This window comes from Coenobita brevimanus, chromosome 60, assembly GCF_032717465.1.
Source record: "Coenobita brevimanus isolate Jiangsu-jjx chromosome 60, ASM3271746v2, whole genome shotgun sequence".
Classification (NCBI taxonomy): Eukaryota; Metazoa; Arthropoda; class Malacostraca; order Decapoda; family Coenobitidae; genus Coenobita; species Coenobita brevimanus.
The window spans coordinates 4999237-5020793 of NC_137013.1; the positions used below are offsets into that span (position 1 = coordinate 4999237).

The 21557-nt window shown below is 42.5% G+C and overlaps 1 protein-coding gene across 1 annotated transcript in view; it reads right to left on the reverse strand.

Annotated features, from left to right (window-relative positions):
• Positions 1-1452: 1452 nt before the first annotated feature.
• Positions 1453-21557, reverse strand: part of LOC145403135 (uncharacterized) — a 90060-nt gene continuing 69955 nt past the window's right edge. Inside the window, exons 8-10 of the mRNA XM_080274961.1 lie at positions 9911-10189; positions 7394-7497; positions 1453-4476 (exon numbers count right to left, since the gene is read on the reverse strand). Of these exons, the coding sequence (XP_080131087.1) occupies positions 1453-4476; positions 7394-7497; positions 9911-10189 (3407 nt within the window). The remainder of the gene's footprint in view (positions 4477-7393; positions 7498-9910; positions 10190-21557) is intronic.

Genomic DNA, 21557 nt, shown 5'->3' on the forward strand with positions numbered 1-21557 from the left:
CAAACTAAATGAAGAACGGTCATATTGTACATTATTCAGTCCAAAACTTTCCTAGAATCCCCAATATTGAACACAGCATGGAATAACAAGATGGACACTCAATATGCATAAAACATAATGCTCACTAATTTTGTTTCTGCAGTGCATTAGTGAGGTCGTAATATTTCACTACAATATCATGAATGACATGTTACCTCTATATATACAGTGCTGTATTATTTTTATATAAGTAAATCAAAGTAAAGGTCAGTTTGGCAGACTGTGGCCGTGTTGGTAAATGACAACTGACCTTCTGCTATATGTAAGCAGGGTGTAGGTAGCAACTTTGTTCTGCATACCGACTAGATGAATGCAAAAGAACTGCAATGAAGTGCAGGGTACGTTACAAAAAGTTCTGAACATTTGAGGCAGGCATCTTAACATCACTTATAATTCTAAAATGACTGAACACTTACAAAAAAAAAAAAAAAAAAAAAAAAAGTGTTACAGGTTAATAAATCTATTACAGTCTGACTGAATTTGTTAATGCAAATTTAGCTATAACAAAACTTCACGCTGAACTGCGTTCCAAGGGTGTGGGGTGAGAATACATGATATACAATCCATCAGCAAATTCCTCAAACTTATGCCCATCTACAACTGATTTAAGTTTACAATTTACAAAGTAGTTACAAATTATGTGTCCTAAAAACACTAATAATGGAAAAGTTCATTTGAATAAAAGGTTTTCCACTGACAAAATACAGGCATGATCTATCTATCCATCTATCTATTGCCAGATCCCTCAATCCTATAAGGGGTGGCCACAAACAAATTGCCTCCATGTCGCCCTGTCCCCCGCCATTTCACTGCCCTGCTCCCAGCTCATACCCCCATCCCTCCATCTCATCCTTGGCTGCCCCCTCCCTCTCCACCCCCTCCACCTTAATTACCCATTAAACCACCAAGAGCCATAATCTGGTTATATGGTTACCACCCAGCATAGTAAATGGTTTCCTGTGTACAGGAAACCATTTGGCTTGTCACTCAGAGTAGTGTCACCCATAGAGAGAAGGAAGAGGAAAGAATGAGAGGAAACGAAGACAGAGGAGGAAGGAAGGAAGAGAAGAAAGGGAAGTCACCTGCGAGCAGCACTGCAATAAGTGGATGGCTACCCCTAAAACACTTTCAGTGACACCTTGATCAAATGAGGGACTCTGTAAAGGCAAATGCTTGTGGGGCAGATGTATGGCCGATTACACTGGGCAAACTGTTTATAATTCTGTTTTTATTATTTCTGTTTCCTGCATGTACACCATTCCCATCTCATATATTAGTGTGAAATATGATTTATGATGATGATGATGATGGATGATTAATGATGATGATGACTGATGATGACTGAGGATGATGATACACTACACTCCAAACAATAGTCCTGACAGAGAACACACTGGTTACAATGATTTATACTTAGTCTGCATCTTTCACTTTATCAAATGGTATATTATCAAGAAATACTTCCCCTTTGAATGTTTTCTTGAATTTGATGCACTTGGTTCTGCTCTCACACTTCATATTAAATACAGCAAGGCATGGAAGTGACTTCACGACCTGGAACAGCTGGTCAAGGGAGGCTCGTACATCATAGGTTGGACACCAGTTGGTCTCTATGCTAAGGTTGAATGGTTCTATCCCCTCTGCACTTCCTGCATCCACTTCCATATCTGTTTCTTTCTTGCTTGTTACAGATTTTATCTGACTGGGTGCATGCTTCTGTTTTACATGACACAACTGCTGGATTACAGCTTGTACTCCAACTGGGGAGAGGGTGGTACCTTTCAGTGTTATAACCTGAGCTAAGGTAAGACAAAGGAAAAGGGTATGGAGAGGTGTGCCAGATGATGCATTCAAAGAGAGAGCCTTATCATCACTGAGTACAGAAACAACACACTGCACATTAAGATCCCCACATACATCCTTCCTCACTGAACACACCTCACTAGTATAGGAGAAAGTGAGAATATTATAGGTATATATGTCTGCAATCAATCCTGAGACTGTGTCAAGGGTGTCCTTGATGTCTTGGCCATCTTGAACTGGGCATAAGCAAGGGAATCTCTTGCAAGAGTTACACAGACTCACCTCAGACAATATCACCACCTCCCTCCCCTCAGGCTTTTTCCATTTCCTAGCCAGCCGTTCATCTTTAGACAAACGAGCCTTTTTGTCCACCAATTGCTGTACCTCTGTGTCCTGAAACCCATGGACTCTCATTCTCTTTGTGAGGGTTTCCAGGTTCTCCTCACTCCTACGGCTCACTACCATCCTTGCTCCAGAAAGAGTCAGCATACAATCCAGTATCACCAGCCTTACCAGTTTTGTGTGTTTCTCTTTCTCTAGTAGCGGCCAGAGCAAGTACTGATTGCTGTCCTTGTAAAAGTAAGCATTTCTAAGCAGCAGTCGCTCTACAGTTTGAGGCAGTGGCATATTCACCAGAGTAAGCATCCCATATTGCCTTACAAGGGCATCATTAGGATTTTCTATTGCATTAGCATGTAACCCTATATTTTCTTCTATTGCCTCTGACTTGCATGTTGCAGGCTTGTACCTGAAGTTTAAACTTTTTAAGTTTGTAAATGTAGTGAAATCTATCTTGAAGTTGTCAGAAACCACCAAATCATGAATGCTGAGAGATTTGAGGTGGCATTTATCATAAAAACTATCAAGTAACTGTTGAACTTTGTCAAAGTACTTGATGACCAACTGTAAATCAACATTTGTTGGGATTGGGATGGTGTTTGGGGTGGACTGGGTTTGCTGTGATACCTTTAAATCCACCACAACTCTCATGTATTCTAGTGCTTTTAATGGCTGACATGAAAGCATCTGCTTTAACGAAACCACATCATACACAGTCACATCCAACTCTCTCAGCTGCCCCATGCATCCACACTTTAAAAAGTCTGGAATGTCTTTGCAAAGCATAGGTCCAGAATAGTAAGTAATGAAAACATCACTGTCGCTCCCAGCAATGGCGTCTGGCAGCTGTGCAATTCTCTCAAACTCTGCTGTGTCATATGCCACCACCATCTTGACATATGCCTTTCCTTGCAAGTTGTTCAAGTGCTTTAATTTGTTCCAAAGTTCTGGTAAAGATCCTGAATTTATACTGTTTTCTATCTCAATGGTGACAGTTCTACCCACCTTCACATTCTTTAGTATTTTTTCTAATCTTCTGAGCCTATCACTGGTCAAATACAAATCTGCTGGAAACATCCAGTGGGGAAAATGAGAGAGAATATCTGCAAGCAGCTTTAGCACCAGTCTGTGCCCACATGCTTCATCCACATCTAATATAAACTTCCAATTCTTCATTCTCCTTATACCTGATCTTTTTTTCTGATTTTTTATTCCCTTTTTGCCACATTTGTTACTGAGGTCACTTAGGAACATGGACTCAAGGAAGCCCTTAATGTGGTGTTCATTGCGCTTCAGACAGTGGAGATTTTTGCTCCAAAGATAGCAGGTGAAACAGAATGCTCTGCTTAATTGTTCTGCTTTTTGCAGCCAGTCTTTACATACATGATCAGGATTCCGACTTACAAACTTAGCAATCACAAAATCTCGAGCTATAGCCTGTGCAAAAGTATACCCCTTGCTTCCACAGGCTTCCAGAAAACTCGTCTTTATTATGTCAGGTACCTCTACAAGTGCATGATCTGAATACACAATCCTGCCCTTTAATGCAGCTTGAAAAGCAACTTCACCAAGTTTGCATACTACATTGTCAGTACCACCAAATGATTGCAACTGCTCATTGACATAAAATTCTGCAAACTCACACTCTGTGTTGGAATGAGCTCGCCTAGCCATCTTGGCAAAAGCATTTATCATGTCAAGTGAGGCAATGACTGGTTTGTATTGGCAGGCCTGATACAGTGAAACTAAGTCAGCCTTAACAATTTTCTTCTTCTTCAACACCTGCTCCACCTGTGACTCTGTGTACTCATGCACCTGCAGAACCTGCCAATCCAATACATTAGTTGGCTGGCCCCGGTGCGTCAGAACCCACGTGCCCTTCTGCATTTCACGTCGCACTGAACTTGGCACTTCAAATCCACAGTCCACCAGGAACACAATCTGTTCCCAGTACAACCCAAGTAAAGCCTTCACATCCTCAGAGCCAAACTTTCCCAGGGTGTAAGGTGCGAGGTCCACAAGGTATGTGCTAACATGCTCCAACAGTTCCTGTGCTGATGACACTTTAGACCACTGCCAGGAATCCACCAGCAACAGTACCAAGGAGGGTAAGTCAGCTGTGAGCTTAACGGCCAAGTGTTGTAGGATCATGTGCAATGAAGTGTCGAGATGGCCACACAACAGAAGAGGGGCACTTCCTGCTTTACGCTGTTGCTCCTCCACGAACTTGGCCAAGTTCTCCACCACAATCTCACCCCTGTCCCTTAGGAAGAAAACAGACACCACAATACTAACCTGTCATAACATTGCAGATAACAAGCCCAAGTTCAACAGGATCTTATTCAGTACAGTATTACTATTTCAATATAGCTAGCTGATCAGAATAACATCTTGGAATGTGGGTAGTTTGAAGGGTAGAACAGGGGAAATAGCTGAGGACATGAGAAAGAGGTGGGTGGATGTTGTTGTGGAGAGGAGGTTAGGTACAAAGGAGGATCAGCCACAATGACTGCTGGGGGGAATTGTGGATATAAACTATTTTGGCAGGGTAGTGCAGATGGATATGGTGGTGTGGGTGTGCTGGTTATGGGAAAATGGGGGGAATATGTCTTATAAATGAATGGATTATAATGATGAAAATTTTTTTCGGCAGGCTCACAATTTCATTTATATCAGCGTATGCTCTACAAGCAGGCTTGGATGATGCAGAAAAAGACAGATTCTGGGATTACTTGATACATGTAGTAAGTGGTACAAGGGATGATTACTTGATACATGTAGTAAGTGGTACAAGGGATGATGAGATTAGTAGGAAGGGGACTTAAATGGTCATGTAGGTGAAGCAGCTCATGGATATGATGTGGTACATGGGGGATGCGCATATGATACAAGGAATGTGCAAAGAGAAAGTATGCTGGAGTTTGGGGAGGCAATGAACATGTTTGTGTGTAACGTGCATTTTAGGAACAGAGAGAGTACTTTGATTACATATAAGTCTGGGGGGAACACCAGCTAGGTAGACTATTTCCTGGTCAGGAGGGCTGATAGGAGGTTGCTGAGGGATGTTAAGTTATGGGGAGCACAAAGGATGTGCAACAACACAAATTATTGATATGTGACATGGTGCTAAAGGAGTGGGTGGTGACAAGGAGGACCTACGCACCTACAATGAAAATATGTTAAGGTTATAGGGAGCACAAGGGGTGTGCAACAACACAAATTATTGATATGTGACATGGTGCTAAAGGAGTAGGTGGTGATGAAGAGGACCTATGCACCTACAAGAAAAATATGGAAGTTGAAAAACTAAGTAGTAAGGGATGCTGTCTATAGCAAGATGAGCCGAGTGCTGGCTGAACAGGGAGCTGTTGAGAGAAGTGTTAATGAAAAGTAAAGAGCTCTCAAAAACAATCTCCTGAGAGTTACTGATTCAGTATGTTGATGGACAACCCACCCCCCCTCCTGCCCAGACAAAGTAACATGGTGGTAGGATGAGGGTTGAGAGAAGTGTTAATGAACAGCAAAGAGCTCTCAAAAATAAATCTCCTGAGAGTTACTGATTCAGTGTGTTGATGGACAACACCCCCCCCCCCCTCCCAGACATAAAGTAACATGGTGGTAGGATGAGGGTGTAGAAGCTGCAGTTAAAGAGAAAATAAAGATTTTCCAGGATCAGAAAAAGCACAGTAACAAAGAGGAATACTGTACTTGGCTGCCAAGCATTGGGCTAGAAAAGAGGTATACAGTGCACAGGGCAAAATCTGAGTCTCAGAGACTTACTGGATAACCTAAAGAGCACTGAAAGGAAGAATATAATATTTAAGGAGGCAAATCAGATGAAGAGGGAAAACAGGGATATCACAGGTGAGCTGTGTGAAGAATGATCAAGGAAATCTACTTGTGGGCAGTGAGAATATTAAAGACACCTGGAGACAGCATTATAACCAGTTACTGAATGAGGAGTTTAACTGGAACAGGGAAGGTTTGGAGTCAGCAGATCCAGAGTCTGGCCTTTGGTCTGTGATTGACACTGCTACTCTGAGCAAGGCAATAGGCAGGATGCAGTTGGGGAAGGCAGCAAGTGTGTCTGGGCTGACTGCTGAAATGATGAAGGCCTCAGAAGATATAGGAGTGGGGTTAATTACTGATCTGGTTTCATTATCTAGGAGTGTGTTGTCTCAGATGACTAGCTGAATCATGTGACTGTAAATGTGTACAAGAGGAAGGGTGATGCCCTGGAAAATGGAAATAATAGAGGCATAAAACTTTTGGACAAGACAATAAAGGTAATGGAGAGAGTCCTAGTAGGTATACTGTAATTAGGGAAAAATGAATACAGTAATCCCTCAATTACCTGTACGTTCACTATCCGGACCATCCAATATCTGGATGCTGTGATCTGGCTGTTCAAAACCATTAGTCGTACATTTTTCCATTTCATCTGGACAAAATGCTTGCATCTGGGTGGAATTTATGACCATGCAAACATTTTCGCCCGACTTGGCCGCTTCTTCTTCTTCTTCTTCTTTTTTTTTTTTTTTTAAGGGCCGTGATGATAGCTTGCCTGTGGCTGATGGGTTTGGTTGACCCTAATTATTGCTTGGCTATGGTTTATAGGTCTGCTTGACCAGACAGAGTAGTGTAAAACACTAGGAATAAGTGCTGTGCTGTAGTGGCCTTTTTCAATGGCTTTCAAAGTTAGGGTACGTACAAAGGGGGGAGGGGGGAGGGGGAAGAAGTCCACTATCCGGACATGCCTTTGGCTCTATTACGTCAGACAATCAAGGTATTACTGTACTGATTAGATGCAGTTTGGGTTTATGGCCAGCAAAGAGATCAGTGATGCCACATTCATTGTCCACCAGCTTCAGGAAAAATATAGCTATAGGAAACGAAAGACAGCTGTACTTTGTTTTTATTGATTTGGAGAAGGCCCTTAACAGAGTTCTTTGGGAGATCGTGAGAAGAGCAAAAGAGAATGCTTGAGATTGAGGAGTGACTGGTTAGTCATTATGGCTATGGATATGGTTGCTCGCACCCAGGTGAAAGTGAATGGAGATTTGAATGATGAGTTTTCTGTGAATGTCGGCAAGCATCAGGGACCAGTCTTGAGTCCCTTCTTGTAATAGTTGTAGTAGTTCTTCCCTAGGCAGTCTAGCCAAACAGCCCTGGGTCCCTAAGGAAGGCCACAACCGAGACAGGGTTTTCCCACAGAGATCTCAAGGAGTGTAGCTATGTTGTGTTGCTGGCGCAGGCGACTGTGTGCAATGCACTCTTCCATAATGTACTTCATAGTATAAGGTGCTGCACTGCATCCTGGACAGGTATCAGCGATGGAGTCATCCAGCCTCTTCTGGTAACTCAAGAGGGCTGCGTGATGTCCACATCTCAGCCTGGCCAGGTGGACCCTGTCCTCACGAGGGAGGTAGAATTCAGAAGGATGGATATCAGGAGGACGTGCATGCAGCTGTGTGCTGTCTTTAAGTGACAGGATGGAGTGGCGAGTGATTTGAGTATGGATATGCTTCTGGAAGCTGGTTTGAGGCGGGCGAGGGAGGAGAGATAACAGTATTTGTGTATGTTACTATATCCTGGGTGTCATTTTGATGTTCCTTGGTGTGTGTGGATGTGCTGCCATGTAGTGCAGTGGATGGTGTGGGCTTGTGGAGGCTGCAGCAAGAATTTGTGTGCCTCTCATGTCTAGATGATCTTTGACTCTGAGGACTTTTGTTTCTTGGTTTAGGTGGTCTGTGGGTGTAGTAGCTGTGCAGCCTGTGATTATTTTTAGGACCTTGTTCTGTATGGTCTGTAGAGTGTTGGAGTGTGTTTTAGTGGTTAGAAGCCCAAGAAGGGCTTGCATAATTCATCACTGAAAGTATATATTGTTTGTATACTGTGGTGGTGGTTTCTTTGTTGTATCCAAATGTTGTATGGGCAAGTGACCTTAAGGCATTGAGTCTTGGTGTTAATTTATCTTTAATGTTTGTGATGTGTTGTTTAAATGACACTGATACACTGCATGTTACAATAAAGACTTTGAGCATGTGTGTGAGTGGTAGGGGAGTGTTGTTTATGGTGAGTTGTGGAATATGACTGTGTTCTAAGGTCCAGTTTGTGACAAAGGTCACTGTAGATTTGGCTGGGGCTACTGTGAGTCTGTTTGTGGTGAACCATTCATGTAGTGTGTTGAGGTAAGGCTGGAGAATGTGTGCAGCTGTGTTTGTGTTTTGGTGTGTACATGTAAGTGTTATGTCATCCATCTAGGAAGCTATATATGTTTGTGGGGTGTGGGTATGTCGTGCACATATGGGTTAAAGAGAGTAGGGGACAAAACAGATCCTTGGGGGATGATGTTTGTGATGTTTCTGATGTTTGATGACTGACTGACAAATGTTACATCTCCACATCTGCCTGCTAAGTAGTTTGCCAGCCATCTTTTTGTGTTATTGTGCACATCTGTGTTGTTTGTGAGGTTGTGGCAGGGGATGGCATCAAAAACTTTGCTGATGTCTAGTGTGACTAGGAATGTTCTGTCTGGTGGTCTAGCTGAATTGATGCCATCAAAATCTCTTTTTATAAGGTCTGTAAGAAAACTGTTTGTGGAGTGTAGCAGCCTAAAACCATGTTGTGATGGGGCTAAGGGGATGTGAGGTGTAACTATACCTCATACCAATTAATCTGGCCAGGCATGTATGGCAACACTGCTCCCGCCGAGATTCTGATTGGCTGGAGGTGTTTGTTCGATTTTGTTGCTGCTTAAACCAATACTTTCTTTATTATCAGATGTGACACTAAGTTTACCGACAATACAATCGTCAAAAGCAATAAGAAATCCGTTACATACTTAACAACAATGAAATTTTCGTAGGAAGATAAAGATGAGTCAACAAAGTATTATAACAGTCCAAGTCAAGGTCAGCATTCGAACAATTCCTTTATGTCTCCGACACTCCGTAATATAACAGAAAATTAAGGAAACCTGTTTAATCTAAGCGTTGGTATAACACGCATTTAAATTATAAGATCAGTCCACACCCTTAAATTGTGCCACAACTCTGAATAACTATAAATTCTAATGAAAAGACGAGTTCTGCAGGGAGGGAGGATTGAAAAAATCGCGAAAATCAAAGTAGGCTAAAAGAAAACTGTTTCATTATATCTCCTCTGTTATCACAGTACGGACTGATCTAAAAATTTAAATGTGTTATACCAAAACTTAGATTAAGTAAGTTTCCTTAATTTTCTGTTATATTATGGAGTGTCAGAGACATAAAGGATTTGTTCTAATGCTGACCTTGACGTGGACTGTTATAATACTTTGATGATTCATATCTCTATTTTCCTATGAAAATTTCATTAAGTATAAAACGGATTTCTTATTGCTTTGAACAATTGTATTGTCGACAGACTCAGTATCACATCTGATAATAAAGAGAGTACCGGCTTAAGCAACAATGAAATCGAACAAACACCTCCGGCCAATCAGAATCTCGGTGGGAACAGTGTTGCCATACATGCTTCACCAGATTAATTGGTATGAGCTATAGTTGTACTACCAGTAATTCAGCAACTTTGGAGGGCGTGCAGAGGAGTGTGATGGGGTGGTGTGAGGAAGGTAACATGGGGTCTTGGTTGAGTTTGGGGATAATGATGATAGTGCTATGCTTCCAGATGTTGAGTATTATGTTGTGTGAGTAGCTGTAGTTTATGTCGATAAGTGCTTGTATGCCTTGTGGTCCAAGGTGTTTAAGGTTTATGTTAATTATGCTGTCTGGGCCACAGGCAGATAAGTGCTTAAGGCTGCTAATGATGTGTTTCATCTGGTTGTATGTGAAGGGTGCAAAGCCTGGGTCTGTGGGGAACTGTCTCTTGCGTCGGATGACACGTTGGTCGTCGCAATGGGGGATGGCTGATGTGCGAAAAGTGACTGATGAGAGTGTTTGTTTGTTGTTTGTTTGAGGGCATGGTGTCTGTTGTTGATATGGCGGTGTGTGATTGTGTAGTGTTCCTGTTGGAGAGTGTGATACTGTTTAGTGTTTTGTAGAGTTTGCTGGTGTTTGTTTTGTGATCAAGTGTTTCGATATTATTACAGTATTCCAATTTAGTGTTTGCTACTCTGATATTTCATCGTTTATTTGAATGTTGAGTGTTTCTATTTGTTGTATGGTGTCTTGTGTATGGGATGTTGGGGAATGTTGTAGTGTGTTGCATTGATTGATGAGGCCTTGAATTTCTGGTGTGAAGTTAGGGTTGTCTCTCTTTCTTCTGCCTCTAAGGATGTGTCTTTTGTCTACATTTTGAATAACTGTATTGAAAGTGTGCACAGTGGTGTTGATGTTTGTGATGGATGTACTGTTTCATGTTCCACAGTGTTGTTTTGTTTCAGTTGTGCAGGCCTCCCAGTTGGCTCTCTTTTAGTTAGTGTATGTGTGTCTGTGGCCAGGTGGCATAATCCTGGTTTTGGTAGTGATGATGAATGGGAGGTGGTTAGATCCAAGGATTTTCACCACTCTCTAGGATGTTGAGGGGACAAGGTTTGGGGAGAAAAAGGTGATGTCTGGGGATGATGGGAGGAAGAGGGCTTCGTGTGGGATACAGGTATGTTGATGAAGACTGTTGAGGATGAAAAGATTATCTGTTTGGGAATGCAGTACCAGCCCTCTGTCTGTGTCAGGGTTGTTGACATGCCAGGCCAATGCCTTGGCATTGAAATCACCATCCAGAATGATGTTGGGTATGTTAGTGATGTGGTGTATTTGAGGAGGATAACTGTGTGGTACTGTGGGGGATGACTGGGGGGGAATGTACGTATTGGCGACTGTTATGTGTTATTTGTTACCAGTGCGTATTTTAATTTGTATTTCTATTGTGGCACCATGTGGGAAGTGAAGTGATTTTGTGCATGCACTAGTATCTGAAAAGTTGATGGATTGGTGTACCAGGGTGAGAAGTCCACCGCCACCGATGTTGGCCCGGCCTTGTCTAATGGTGGTGAAATTATGAAATGTAGGTCTTTCTTGTTTGCTGCAGTGCTGTTTCCTGTAAGATGACAATGTTTATGTTATGTTTTTTGATCAACTGTGTGAGTTCTGTTTTTTGGTGCTTATGTCATCTATGTTTATTTGGCAAATGTTCATGTTGTGTGTATGATGTGTGTTGGGTGCTGCAGCTCGGGGAGGAGGTGCGGGTGTGGGTGGAGGGGAAGGGGTAGGAGAAAGTTGCAATAGAGATAACAATTGGGGTGAATTAGATTGGGATGGAATGGAATGGGTTGGGGGATTGGATGGTATGGGAAGAATCGGTGGGTTGGGCTGAGAAGCTGTGGAAGACGTAGGAGAGGGGTTGGTGGGGGGTTAATGGGTGGGGGGAAGGAGCATAAGGAGCAGGTCCAGGTGTCTGTGTAATGTTCTCTGGATGCAAGTGTTGTGCAGGTGAAATGGGTCTAGTTCTTGCAGGAACTGCGCTGGAATGAACCCTTTGTCTGTCGACTCGAAATTAAAGGTTTTGAGCATGTTGGACATGTGTATTTGTCGATAGGTCCTGGACTGCTCTCTATGTCACCTGCTAAAAGAAGTCTTCTTGTTTATCATGGTGCTTGAAATCCTCTCACTTGACTTCAGAAATGAACTCCATGGGAGATTTTGTATGCTGATGACAATGTCAACTGCTGGAATGAAAGGGAGGCAAAGGAATGATTTTGAAAGTGGAGAGAGGGAAAGGGGCACAGGGGTTTGCAAGAAAATGCAGATAAAACAAAACAAAAGTGATGATATCTAGAGCTGGAGGCAATTCTCTCACAACAGAGGACGTGTAACCATGTACAGCTTGCCAGAAAGGTGTGGGAAGTAACTCCATCCAGTGCACAGTCTCTGATAATGCACTACATAAGAGATGGAATGTAGAAGTAGACTGCAGGATAACGCTGATTTCACGTGTGCGGTGTGTCAGGGACTGCATGTAAAGAATGTAAGGCATGAAAGGACTGATCCTGCACATGGGTCTCTTCAATGTGAAGAAGTTTTATTATCTGAGGGGTATGTCATGTGCTGCTCTGACTAAGGTAATGGGTGGCTGGGGGAAGTGCAAGAAGCTGTTGCCTCTCCTGACACTGAGAGGACTCTCCATCCATGCCAAGGGACCCTTGAAGGAGGCATGCGTTATGAGTGTAATGCTGTATGGTAGCGAGAACTGACCATCAAAGGAAGAGGATATTCATATGCTCAAAGGTACAGAAACAACAATGATTAGATGGATGTATACTGCGTCCTTGAATGCAAGGCCTGGGAGGGGGGGGAGGTGGCTAGGATTATGACTGGTGGGTTGACAGGAAGAATGGTACTGGAGTGTATTGATGTTGTGATGAGGAGAGGTAAATCAAGATGGTCTGGGCATGTTGAGAGGATGGAGGGTGACAATTGGGTGCACAATGTAAGGGGTAGGGTTGTAAGAGGCAGGCCAAAAAAGACCTGGGACAAGGTCACAGAGTGTGACCTCAGGAATAAGGGACTAATTATACAGGCTGCCAGTGATCGAGCAGCATGGAAAGCTGCCATTAGGTAACTACACCTGATGCAAGCAAGCATGTTGGAGGCTTTGTAGACAGTACAATACAAATGATACAATCCCTTCAAAAATGGCCGAACATCAGTGCAGTGCGATAAACATTCAGGCAGGTCTTCCACAAGCAAAAATCCAGAAGTGAATGAGTAATTTTGTGCCCTGTGATGGGAAACCGCTGTATAACAATAAGGGAAACTGAAAATAAACTCGGCATTGGCTAAGATCTGGCACAAGTAATTCTGACGGAAGATTTGGCTATGCCTGGGTTGTGGCAAAATTTGTGGCAAAGCTTCTGAAACCCAGGCAGCAAGACCTCTGCCTTGATGTCACAAGGGACATGTTGAACTTTGTTAAACAGACTTCAAACTTCACGAAGGTATTAACTAGCAATGAGTCTTAGGTTTATGGATATGACCTAGAAACGAGATCTCAGTTATCACAATGGAAGTCACCAAAATCACCAAGACCAAAGAACGCATAGCATGTCTGGAGCATGAAGAAGCTCATGCTGACAGTTTTTTTTTTTTTTTTTCTTTTTTTTTTGACTACCAGGGTACTGTTCATTAAGTGTACACTCCTAATGACCAAACAATAATGAGTGCTGCCAGGAAGTTCTCTGTCGTCTACAGAATGCAATGCGTCACAAGAGACAAGTTGTGGCAGGCGGAGGACTGGAATCTCCACCACAACAGTGTTCCAACCCACTCATCCCATCTCATCTAGGATTTTTTTGGCCAAACACAGTATTACAGAGGTCTGGCAGCCTCCCTACTCTCGTGACATGCCTCCCTGTGACTTTTGGCCATTTCCTAAATTGAAGATGCCACTGAAGGGTTCAAGATTTGAGGACATAAATGAGATAAAGGCAAATGCAATAAAGATGTTGTTGGCAATCCCCAAAACTGATTTTACAAAATGTTTCCAGCAATAGAAGGACCACTGGGCTAAGTGTGTTGAGTCCTAAGGGGCTAATACTTTGAAGGGGATTGAAGTCTGGACTCAGTTAGTAAGCTTGTTTTAGTGCTCGTATGTGGTAGGTGGGGGCACCCATCATCCACTTAATGTAGAGGTGCCATATGACCTCTACACTGCGTGACAAGCCAAATGGTTTCTTGTACCCAGGAAACCATTTACTAAGCTGGGTGGTAACCATATAACCGGGGATTCTGGCAGGGTTGAGTGTCCCCCAGATTCCCCTATCCAAAATCACTTAATCATGGTAGTCGTTTCAGAGAGCCTCGGACGGCCCAATACCTGCCCAGGGCCCCAACCAAATGGGCAGACTCTTGTGGCCATGTGGAATGTGAGAGGTGTGAATGAGGAAAGCAAGAGGGTGGAAGTGGTGAATGTGTTTAAGAGCGCGAGATATGCCGTGATGGCATTGTGTGAAACGAAGATGAAAGGGTGCAAAATGGAGGAGTGGGAGGGTGTGAAATGTGTAAGATTGGGAATGAATGCGCGAGGATGATGCAAGGAAGGAGTTGCTTTGTTGATGAATGAGGTGTGGCAGAGTGGAATGAGAGACTTCAAATGTGTCAGCTCGAGGTGTATGTATGTCAAGTTCAAGTTTGAGAAGGTGAAAGTGGCAGCAATTGTAGCGTATGCACTGTGTGAGGACAGGAGTGAGAGAGAGAAAGACAGGTTTTGGGATGAGCTGGGTGAAGTAGTGGGAGAAATGCCCAGGAGCTATAAAGTGATTGTGATGGGGGACATGAACGGAAGAGTAGGCACTGGTCCTGAGGATGGCATAATGGGTTGCTATGGAGTACCAGGAGAAAGTGATAATGGGAAGAGATTGAAGGATATGTGTCAGGAGAGGAGGTCGTGCATTTGTAACTCGTATTTCAAACACAGAGATGCACATAAATATACAGTCCAGTAAACCCTCATTATACGATGCCTCTTTGTACGATATTTCGCTTATACAATGTCAAAATTTTAGTACCCTATGCCCACTATATAATGGGAACGATTTGCAACAACGATGGATCATCCGTGGCTCTGCGAACAGCGAATGTGCAAACGCAACAAAAACGTCCTCACACTGTCGGCATTAGACCACACACACTTGTCCACCGGTCCAGCCTCATTAGCTAGCCCTGCCCAGCCAGCCAGCCCTGCCCAGCCAGGCAGTTCTGATATTGATGAGTGAGGGCTGTGAGTCCCTGTGACTATGAGGCCGAGTCGGGACAATTCGCCGTCAGGACGAGTGCCCATCATTTATTTACGTATCAGTTTATTTAGCAAGTACACTAGTTTTTTAATTATGTAAGTTATAAAAGTGATGGTGGTTTATTGTTTATATAGTAAATGTAAAATATGGCATCAAATCATGGACATTAAATGAAAAATAATATTTTATTGAAACGTGAATCAGCTGATTTATGATCGATCCTTCATCTTAGCATTAGGCTACATATGAGACATTGGCATTTATATAAATGCCTAATTACCTTAAGTGAACGATCGACATACTTTGGAATTATACAAATAATCTTCATGTTAAGTCTATATAAATGTTTCGGGATATTTCGCCATCAAGTCAATTCGCCATCACAACAATAACAAGACAATTCGCCATCGGGACTTTTCGTCATCAGGATGATTCACCGTCGTTTATTTTCATATCAGTTTATTTAGGAAATACACTAGTTTTTTAGTACTGTACTTGTACCTCTTCAAAGTCGTTTTAAAATATACCCAGGATGTTGTAGTACCAATGGAAATGAATGAAAACAGCTGTGGGTGATGCTAGAACATAATTCAAACTCAACTACAGCAAGGTAGAAACAAGTTAAATATTGTCTAAAAGTGCAACTTACAAATGATATCCAAAGCTAATGCTACTGAATGAAAATAGACTTTGATAGATCCCCCTGTGAATTAGTTACTAAAGTATCAGTTAATCAGTAATAAGTATATTTATAGAATGACGGGGAATTGTCATGATGGGGAACGTCCATATTATGACGACGAATTGTCGATTTCATGGCGAATTGTCTAGGAACCACATAAACAACCGTTGCTTGCTTCAGTAAAGGTAAGATCTACTGTATACTGTAGTTTTCATGCTTTTTTCTCTTTATTTCACTATTAATGTGTTACTTTAAATGTTTAAACATAAGGATATTTCATGTATGTGAGTGCTAAGGTGTGTGTATGTGAGAGTTTAGGCACCTCTGGGAACGTATCCCCACTGACTCCATGTTATAATGGGATTGCTATACGATGGATTGCTTTACGATGGGGTTTTCAGGAACGGAACCCCATCGTATAATGAGGGTTTACTGTACACTGTATGGAGGGAACGGGGATTGTGTTGAAAGAAGCCTGATTCATTACGTGATCGTAGAGAGGTCGATGATGGGAATGGTTGCTGATACGAGGGCTGTGAGAGGACGATGTGGAGGTCTGTCAGATCATATGATTGTGGTATGCAAGATCAAGCTGAGAGGAGTGAGGTGGATCAGGAGAGAGAGGAGCAGTCAGGGAGAAAGACTGAATGCTGACAGGCTGAAGATCAAAGAAATGGCAGATGAATACAGGACCAAAGTAGAGGACGAGTTAGAATTACTGAATTGGAATGAAATGGATCTGGACAGACTGTGGAATGCATATAGGGATTGCTTAGTTAGGAATGCTAAAGCAGTGTATGGTGTGGCAAGAGTATCAACAAAGAAGAAAGGTACGACATGGTGGGATGAGGAGGTAAAGAGAGCAGTGGAGGAAAAGAGGAAGAAGTGGCTAAAGTGGTTACAGGATAGGGGTTCAGTTGAAATAAGAACTGAATATGTTGAGAGCAAGAAGCACGTAAAGAGACTAGTGAAGAGGAAAAAGGAGGAGGTAAATGAGGATCTAGGAAGAAAAATGAATACGAACTACTCTGAAAATAGAAAGTTATTCTGGAAAGAGGTGCAGAAATGTCAAAGTGAAAGTGGAAAGACATGAGATGGTGTGAAGGATGCAGGTGGTAGATTATTAACCCATGGAGATGAAGTACGGACCAGATGGAAAGAATATTTTGAAAGCCTGATGAATGGGGATAGAGAGAGCAAAGTAGCTGTAAACATGATTGGTTTTGGGGGTGTGCAGAGAAGGAATGCAGTGCCAGGAGACGTGACACTCGAACAGGTGAAGAGTGCTGTGAAGCGGCTGAAAAATGGGAAAGCAGCTGGGGTTGATGAGGTGTATGCAGAGATGTTTAAATGTAGTGGAGAGAATGGAATGAAGTGCTTGTTGGAGATATGTAAGAAGGCATGGATGAGTGAAACTGTGCCTGCAGAGTGGAAAAAGGCTGTGATTGTACCCCTGTACAAAAATAAAGGTGAACGAAGTGAGTGCATGAATTATCGTGGCATAAGCTTACTGAGTGTGGCAGGGAAGGTATATGGAAGAATTATTATAGAGAAAGTAAGAGAGATATCAGAAGTCCTAGTAAGTGATGAACAGGGTGGCTTTAGGAGTGGCAGAGGATGTGTAGACCAAATAATTGCAGTGAGACAGATAGCAGAGAAGGCTTGTGAGAAGGACCATAAGGTGTTTATGGCATTCATGGATCTGGAAAAAGCATATGACAACGTGGACTGAGAAGGATTGTGGAAAGTTTTGCACATGTACAATGTAGAGGGTAAGCTGTTAGGTGCCGTCAAGAGTTTTTATGATGGTAGTGAAGCATGTGTCAGGGTTAATGGGCATCTAAGTGGTTCAGGATTAGTGTGGACGTGCGACAAGGTTGTGTGATGTCCCCATGGTTGTTCAATGTACTGTATATATGGATGGGGTGATGGGAGAAGTGAAAACACGAGTAATGATGAGAGGGATGGCATTGGTAATGAATGGTGATGGATGGAATATCTCAAATTTGTTGTATGCTGATGATGCAGTACTGCTTGCAAGTACCGGACAAGAACTTTGATAGGCTAGTGCAGCATTTTGCTGATGTCTGTGAGCGTTGTTCCTTGAGAGTAAATATAGAAAAGGGTAAAGTGATGGTTATTGAGAGAGAAGGTGACTCCCAGTGCAATGTAACAGTGAATGGAGAGACTGGAATTGGTGAGAGAGTTCAAATACCTGGGTACAGTGATAGAAAAGAGAGGAAAATGTGCAAAAGAAGTTGAATGTCGAGTGACACAAGGAAGAAAAGTAGCTGGTGCAATGAAGGCCTTGATAAGAAACAGAGGCTTGAGTGTTGCAGCTGCACGAGGCTTACATGAAGGCGTGTTAGTGCCAACTTTAACATATGGATGTAAGACTATGGTGTGGCATGAATATGAAAAGTCAGGAGTAAGAGCAGTGGAGACGGGACTGTTGAGGAATGTATGTGGAGTACAGAGGGTGGATAGGATACGAAATAATGTGATCCATGAAAGATGCGGAGTGAGGAAGTCGGTGGACACCAGAAATGAAGAGCGTGTACTGAGATGGTATGGTCATGTGGAGAGAATGGATAACAAGAGAGTGGTGAAGAAGGTATATCTGAGTGAATTCAAAGGAGGGAGGAGACGAGGTAGACCAAGAAGAAGGTGGAGAGATATGGTGGATGAATGTGTGAGGAAGAGAGGTTTGGAAGTCGGTGAGGCTAGGGAACTGACAGATCGAGCTGGCTGGATGAATTTTGTGAGAAGAAGTGTATGATCAGGGATTTTTGGCACCCCTTTTTAACGTGACAGTGACTGGATTGACTCTGTCTGATACGATTATGTGAAGCTACAGAACATGGTGAATGTTTTTGGCATGTCCGATAGAGCCAGGATTCCAGGGGCTTGAATGATGAGTGAATGGAAGCGTGGCCCATTGGATTGGGCAATTTTGGGCTGTCTGGACGTTGCTACTCCTCACCCTGCCCTTGGGTGGGAAAGGAGGTCCGGATAATGATGATGATGATGTACCGTATACAGTACATTTTATATATACAGTAATCTCCCAACTGTCTGGTGTAATTCACCGAACCCCTATGCCAAATAATGCGAAACACCGGACACTGCGTCAGTACCCACAATCAGCTACAGTACCCATTCGGTACTGAGCCAGAAAATGTGTCACTACCCTAAGCTCTCCATCTCAACCCTCTATCAAAAAAAATTTCCAACAATATTACCCATGAGTAAAAGATTATAATCATGCAAAAAATACAATACAGTACTAACACAGTACAGTAAAGCAGTATATAATATAATCATAATCATACTCCACTTACCTACTGATGGCATCAATGCAGGGTGTAGTAGTACACTATACAGTACAGTGCACTTAATCCCATGTGGTCTAGTGACATACTGCTCCCACAAAGATTACTCCAGCACAATGGGCCACAAGTTAAGTCACTGCACTAGGGGGTAGCCACCACATGGGTCACAAATGCACAACACACAGATATGTCCTCACTATATGGCATTAATGGGAGAGAATGATACAGCAACAATTGGCTTGGTGCATTGTGTGGGCTGCTCCTACAACAACACACTGTGATTGACTGGTGTGTTCTGAGGTCTGTCTGTGTGCCGTTTGGGTCAGTGTTTGAGCTGGATGATATACATCACCATTGAAAAATGCACAGTAATAGCGATTGCTTCCTGTTCCTGTTTATGGGCCAGATATTGCCTAATTTCGCCAGATACTGTTTCAACAGAGCCGAGCAAAAAGCGCCGGTTATTGCGGTGAACCAGATATTGCAACAACAGATAACTGAGATATTACTATAAACACGAATGCACGTACACACACACACTCACACACACACACACACACACACACACACACACACACATTAACTGGAGTATCCAATACAAATATAAACAGGAATACTCCAGATATAAAAAGCCAGGAAAGCTGTTGGGACCAAAAGCTCCTGGAGACTGTGCAGGAGTTTTTCCTAATGCAACATGTAAAAGAAAGCACCAGAAAAAGAGGACCTGATGTACCATCAGTACTAGATCTTACATTTACAAGGCAAAAAAAAAATGATACTGACAATCTTATGTATCACCCTTCATTCGGCAAAAGCAACCATGCAGTATTAACCCCTCCGTGGCTGAAGGCCCGGAACTTTTCATGCATGCCAGGCCGACGCCGGGGTCATTTTTTGAAGTTTCGAAAATTGATTTTTTTTTTTCTTGCCATATTGAAGAGAAAGTTCAGATGCACCTAACAATACAAATCCCAGCATCCTAGATGCATTTTATGGCTTGCAATGGAGCGCAGAAGTTGCAGAAATATCAGGAACCGATATCCGCCACTCAGGGGCACTGCTGCAGCGAAACTGGGCAGGTGTTATTTTTTTTTTTACCTCCCAAAACAATACGACTGGTGCTGAAATGTTGTACATATATGAGATATGATGATATCGAATGATTTCAGTATATAATCTGTTAGGAATGGCTGGAAAAATAATTGTTATGAATATTTTTTCACCTTTTTGATAAAGAAAATGTTTATGGTACTTTCGAGTTATTTTTTACGTTATCGTTGTGACCATGCTTGGAAAAGGGAGCAAAAGAGTTGAATTTTCGGTCCTAAATGAGAAAACTGCACGTCCTCCAAGGTTAGACTCTGCCACAGAAGAATAAAGTGGAGGGTCAGATCCGATTAGCAATGCGGAAGTTGAGTCGCAACGTCGAGCTCCCACACCATGAGCATGGCTAAAAATAGTCTAATTATTACGAATACTGATACAAAGCAGAAATAAATAAGTTTACAGATGGGGGAAAACGTATTTTTTCCGTAATAACATGTTCATATTTCTCTGTCATTTTATGTTCATCTTTATCATTTTACCTTGTTATTTTCGCAATATATATTGCTGTCTCATAAACAAGGTGGTTGTACGTGTTTTGCAAGGGAGGAAAAAGATTGTATTTTCTGTATGGGTCTAGATAATGGGTGTAACTATGTGTTTTTAGGCATGGCAGCGAGCGAAAAAATCATACATCCACTCGTCATGACAGCAAGTAGTGAACTGACAGATGATACGTGAGAGGGTGAAGTCAAGGTCAGTCTCATGTCCCAGATTTTCGTTCACTTCCCGAAGGTTTTCACAGTTTTCTACAAGTTGCACTGCATCAAATGATCCAAACCATTACAGCAAACCTGAGCAAATAGGTAAAGATACCAAGACAAAAATATATTTTTCACTTATTATCATGTCTTTTTTGTATGTGCCTGTATTACTTCATAATCGTAAACGAGTGGTTGTGTGTGTTTTGCAAGAGGGGACAAAGATGATATGTTCCGCCTGGGTCGAGATAATATGTGTAGTTGTGCTTGTTTAGGCATGGCTAGAAGCGAAAAAATCGAAAATCCACTCATCAGAGCAGCAGGCTTTGAACTGCTTGACGAGGTGTATGGAATGTAGCGTAGGTCAGTGTGAAGATGTTCAGAACGTTCGTTTACTTCCCAAAAATTTTTGCATTTTTTTATAGGTCGCGCTCAAACAACGCCTGTGGCCATTTATTGGCTAAACGTCATTTGACACCGGCGCCCAGGGAGGGGTTAATTTGCAACTTCAGGATTGCATATGACATAGTTAACGGTAATGAAAGTTACAAAAAGAGCCTTAACTACAAAAAAGGCAACTATCATGACCTAAAGAAATCTATCTATCTATCTATCTATTGCCAGACACCTCAATCCTGTTTGGGGTGGCCACAAACAAATTGCCTCCACGTCTTCCTGTCCCTCGCCATTTCACTGCCCTGCTCCCAACTCACACCCCCCTCTCTCATATACCTCTCCACCCCATCCCTTCATCTCATCCTCGGCCTCCCCCTCCCTCTTCCCCCCTCCACCTCACTTACATACACTCTCTTCGTCAGTCTTTC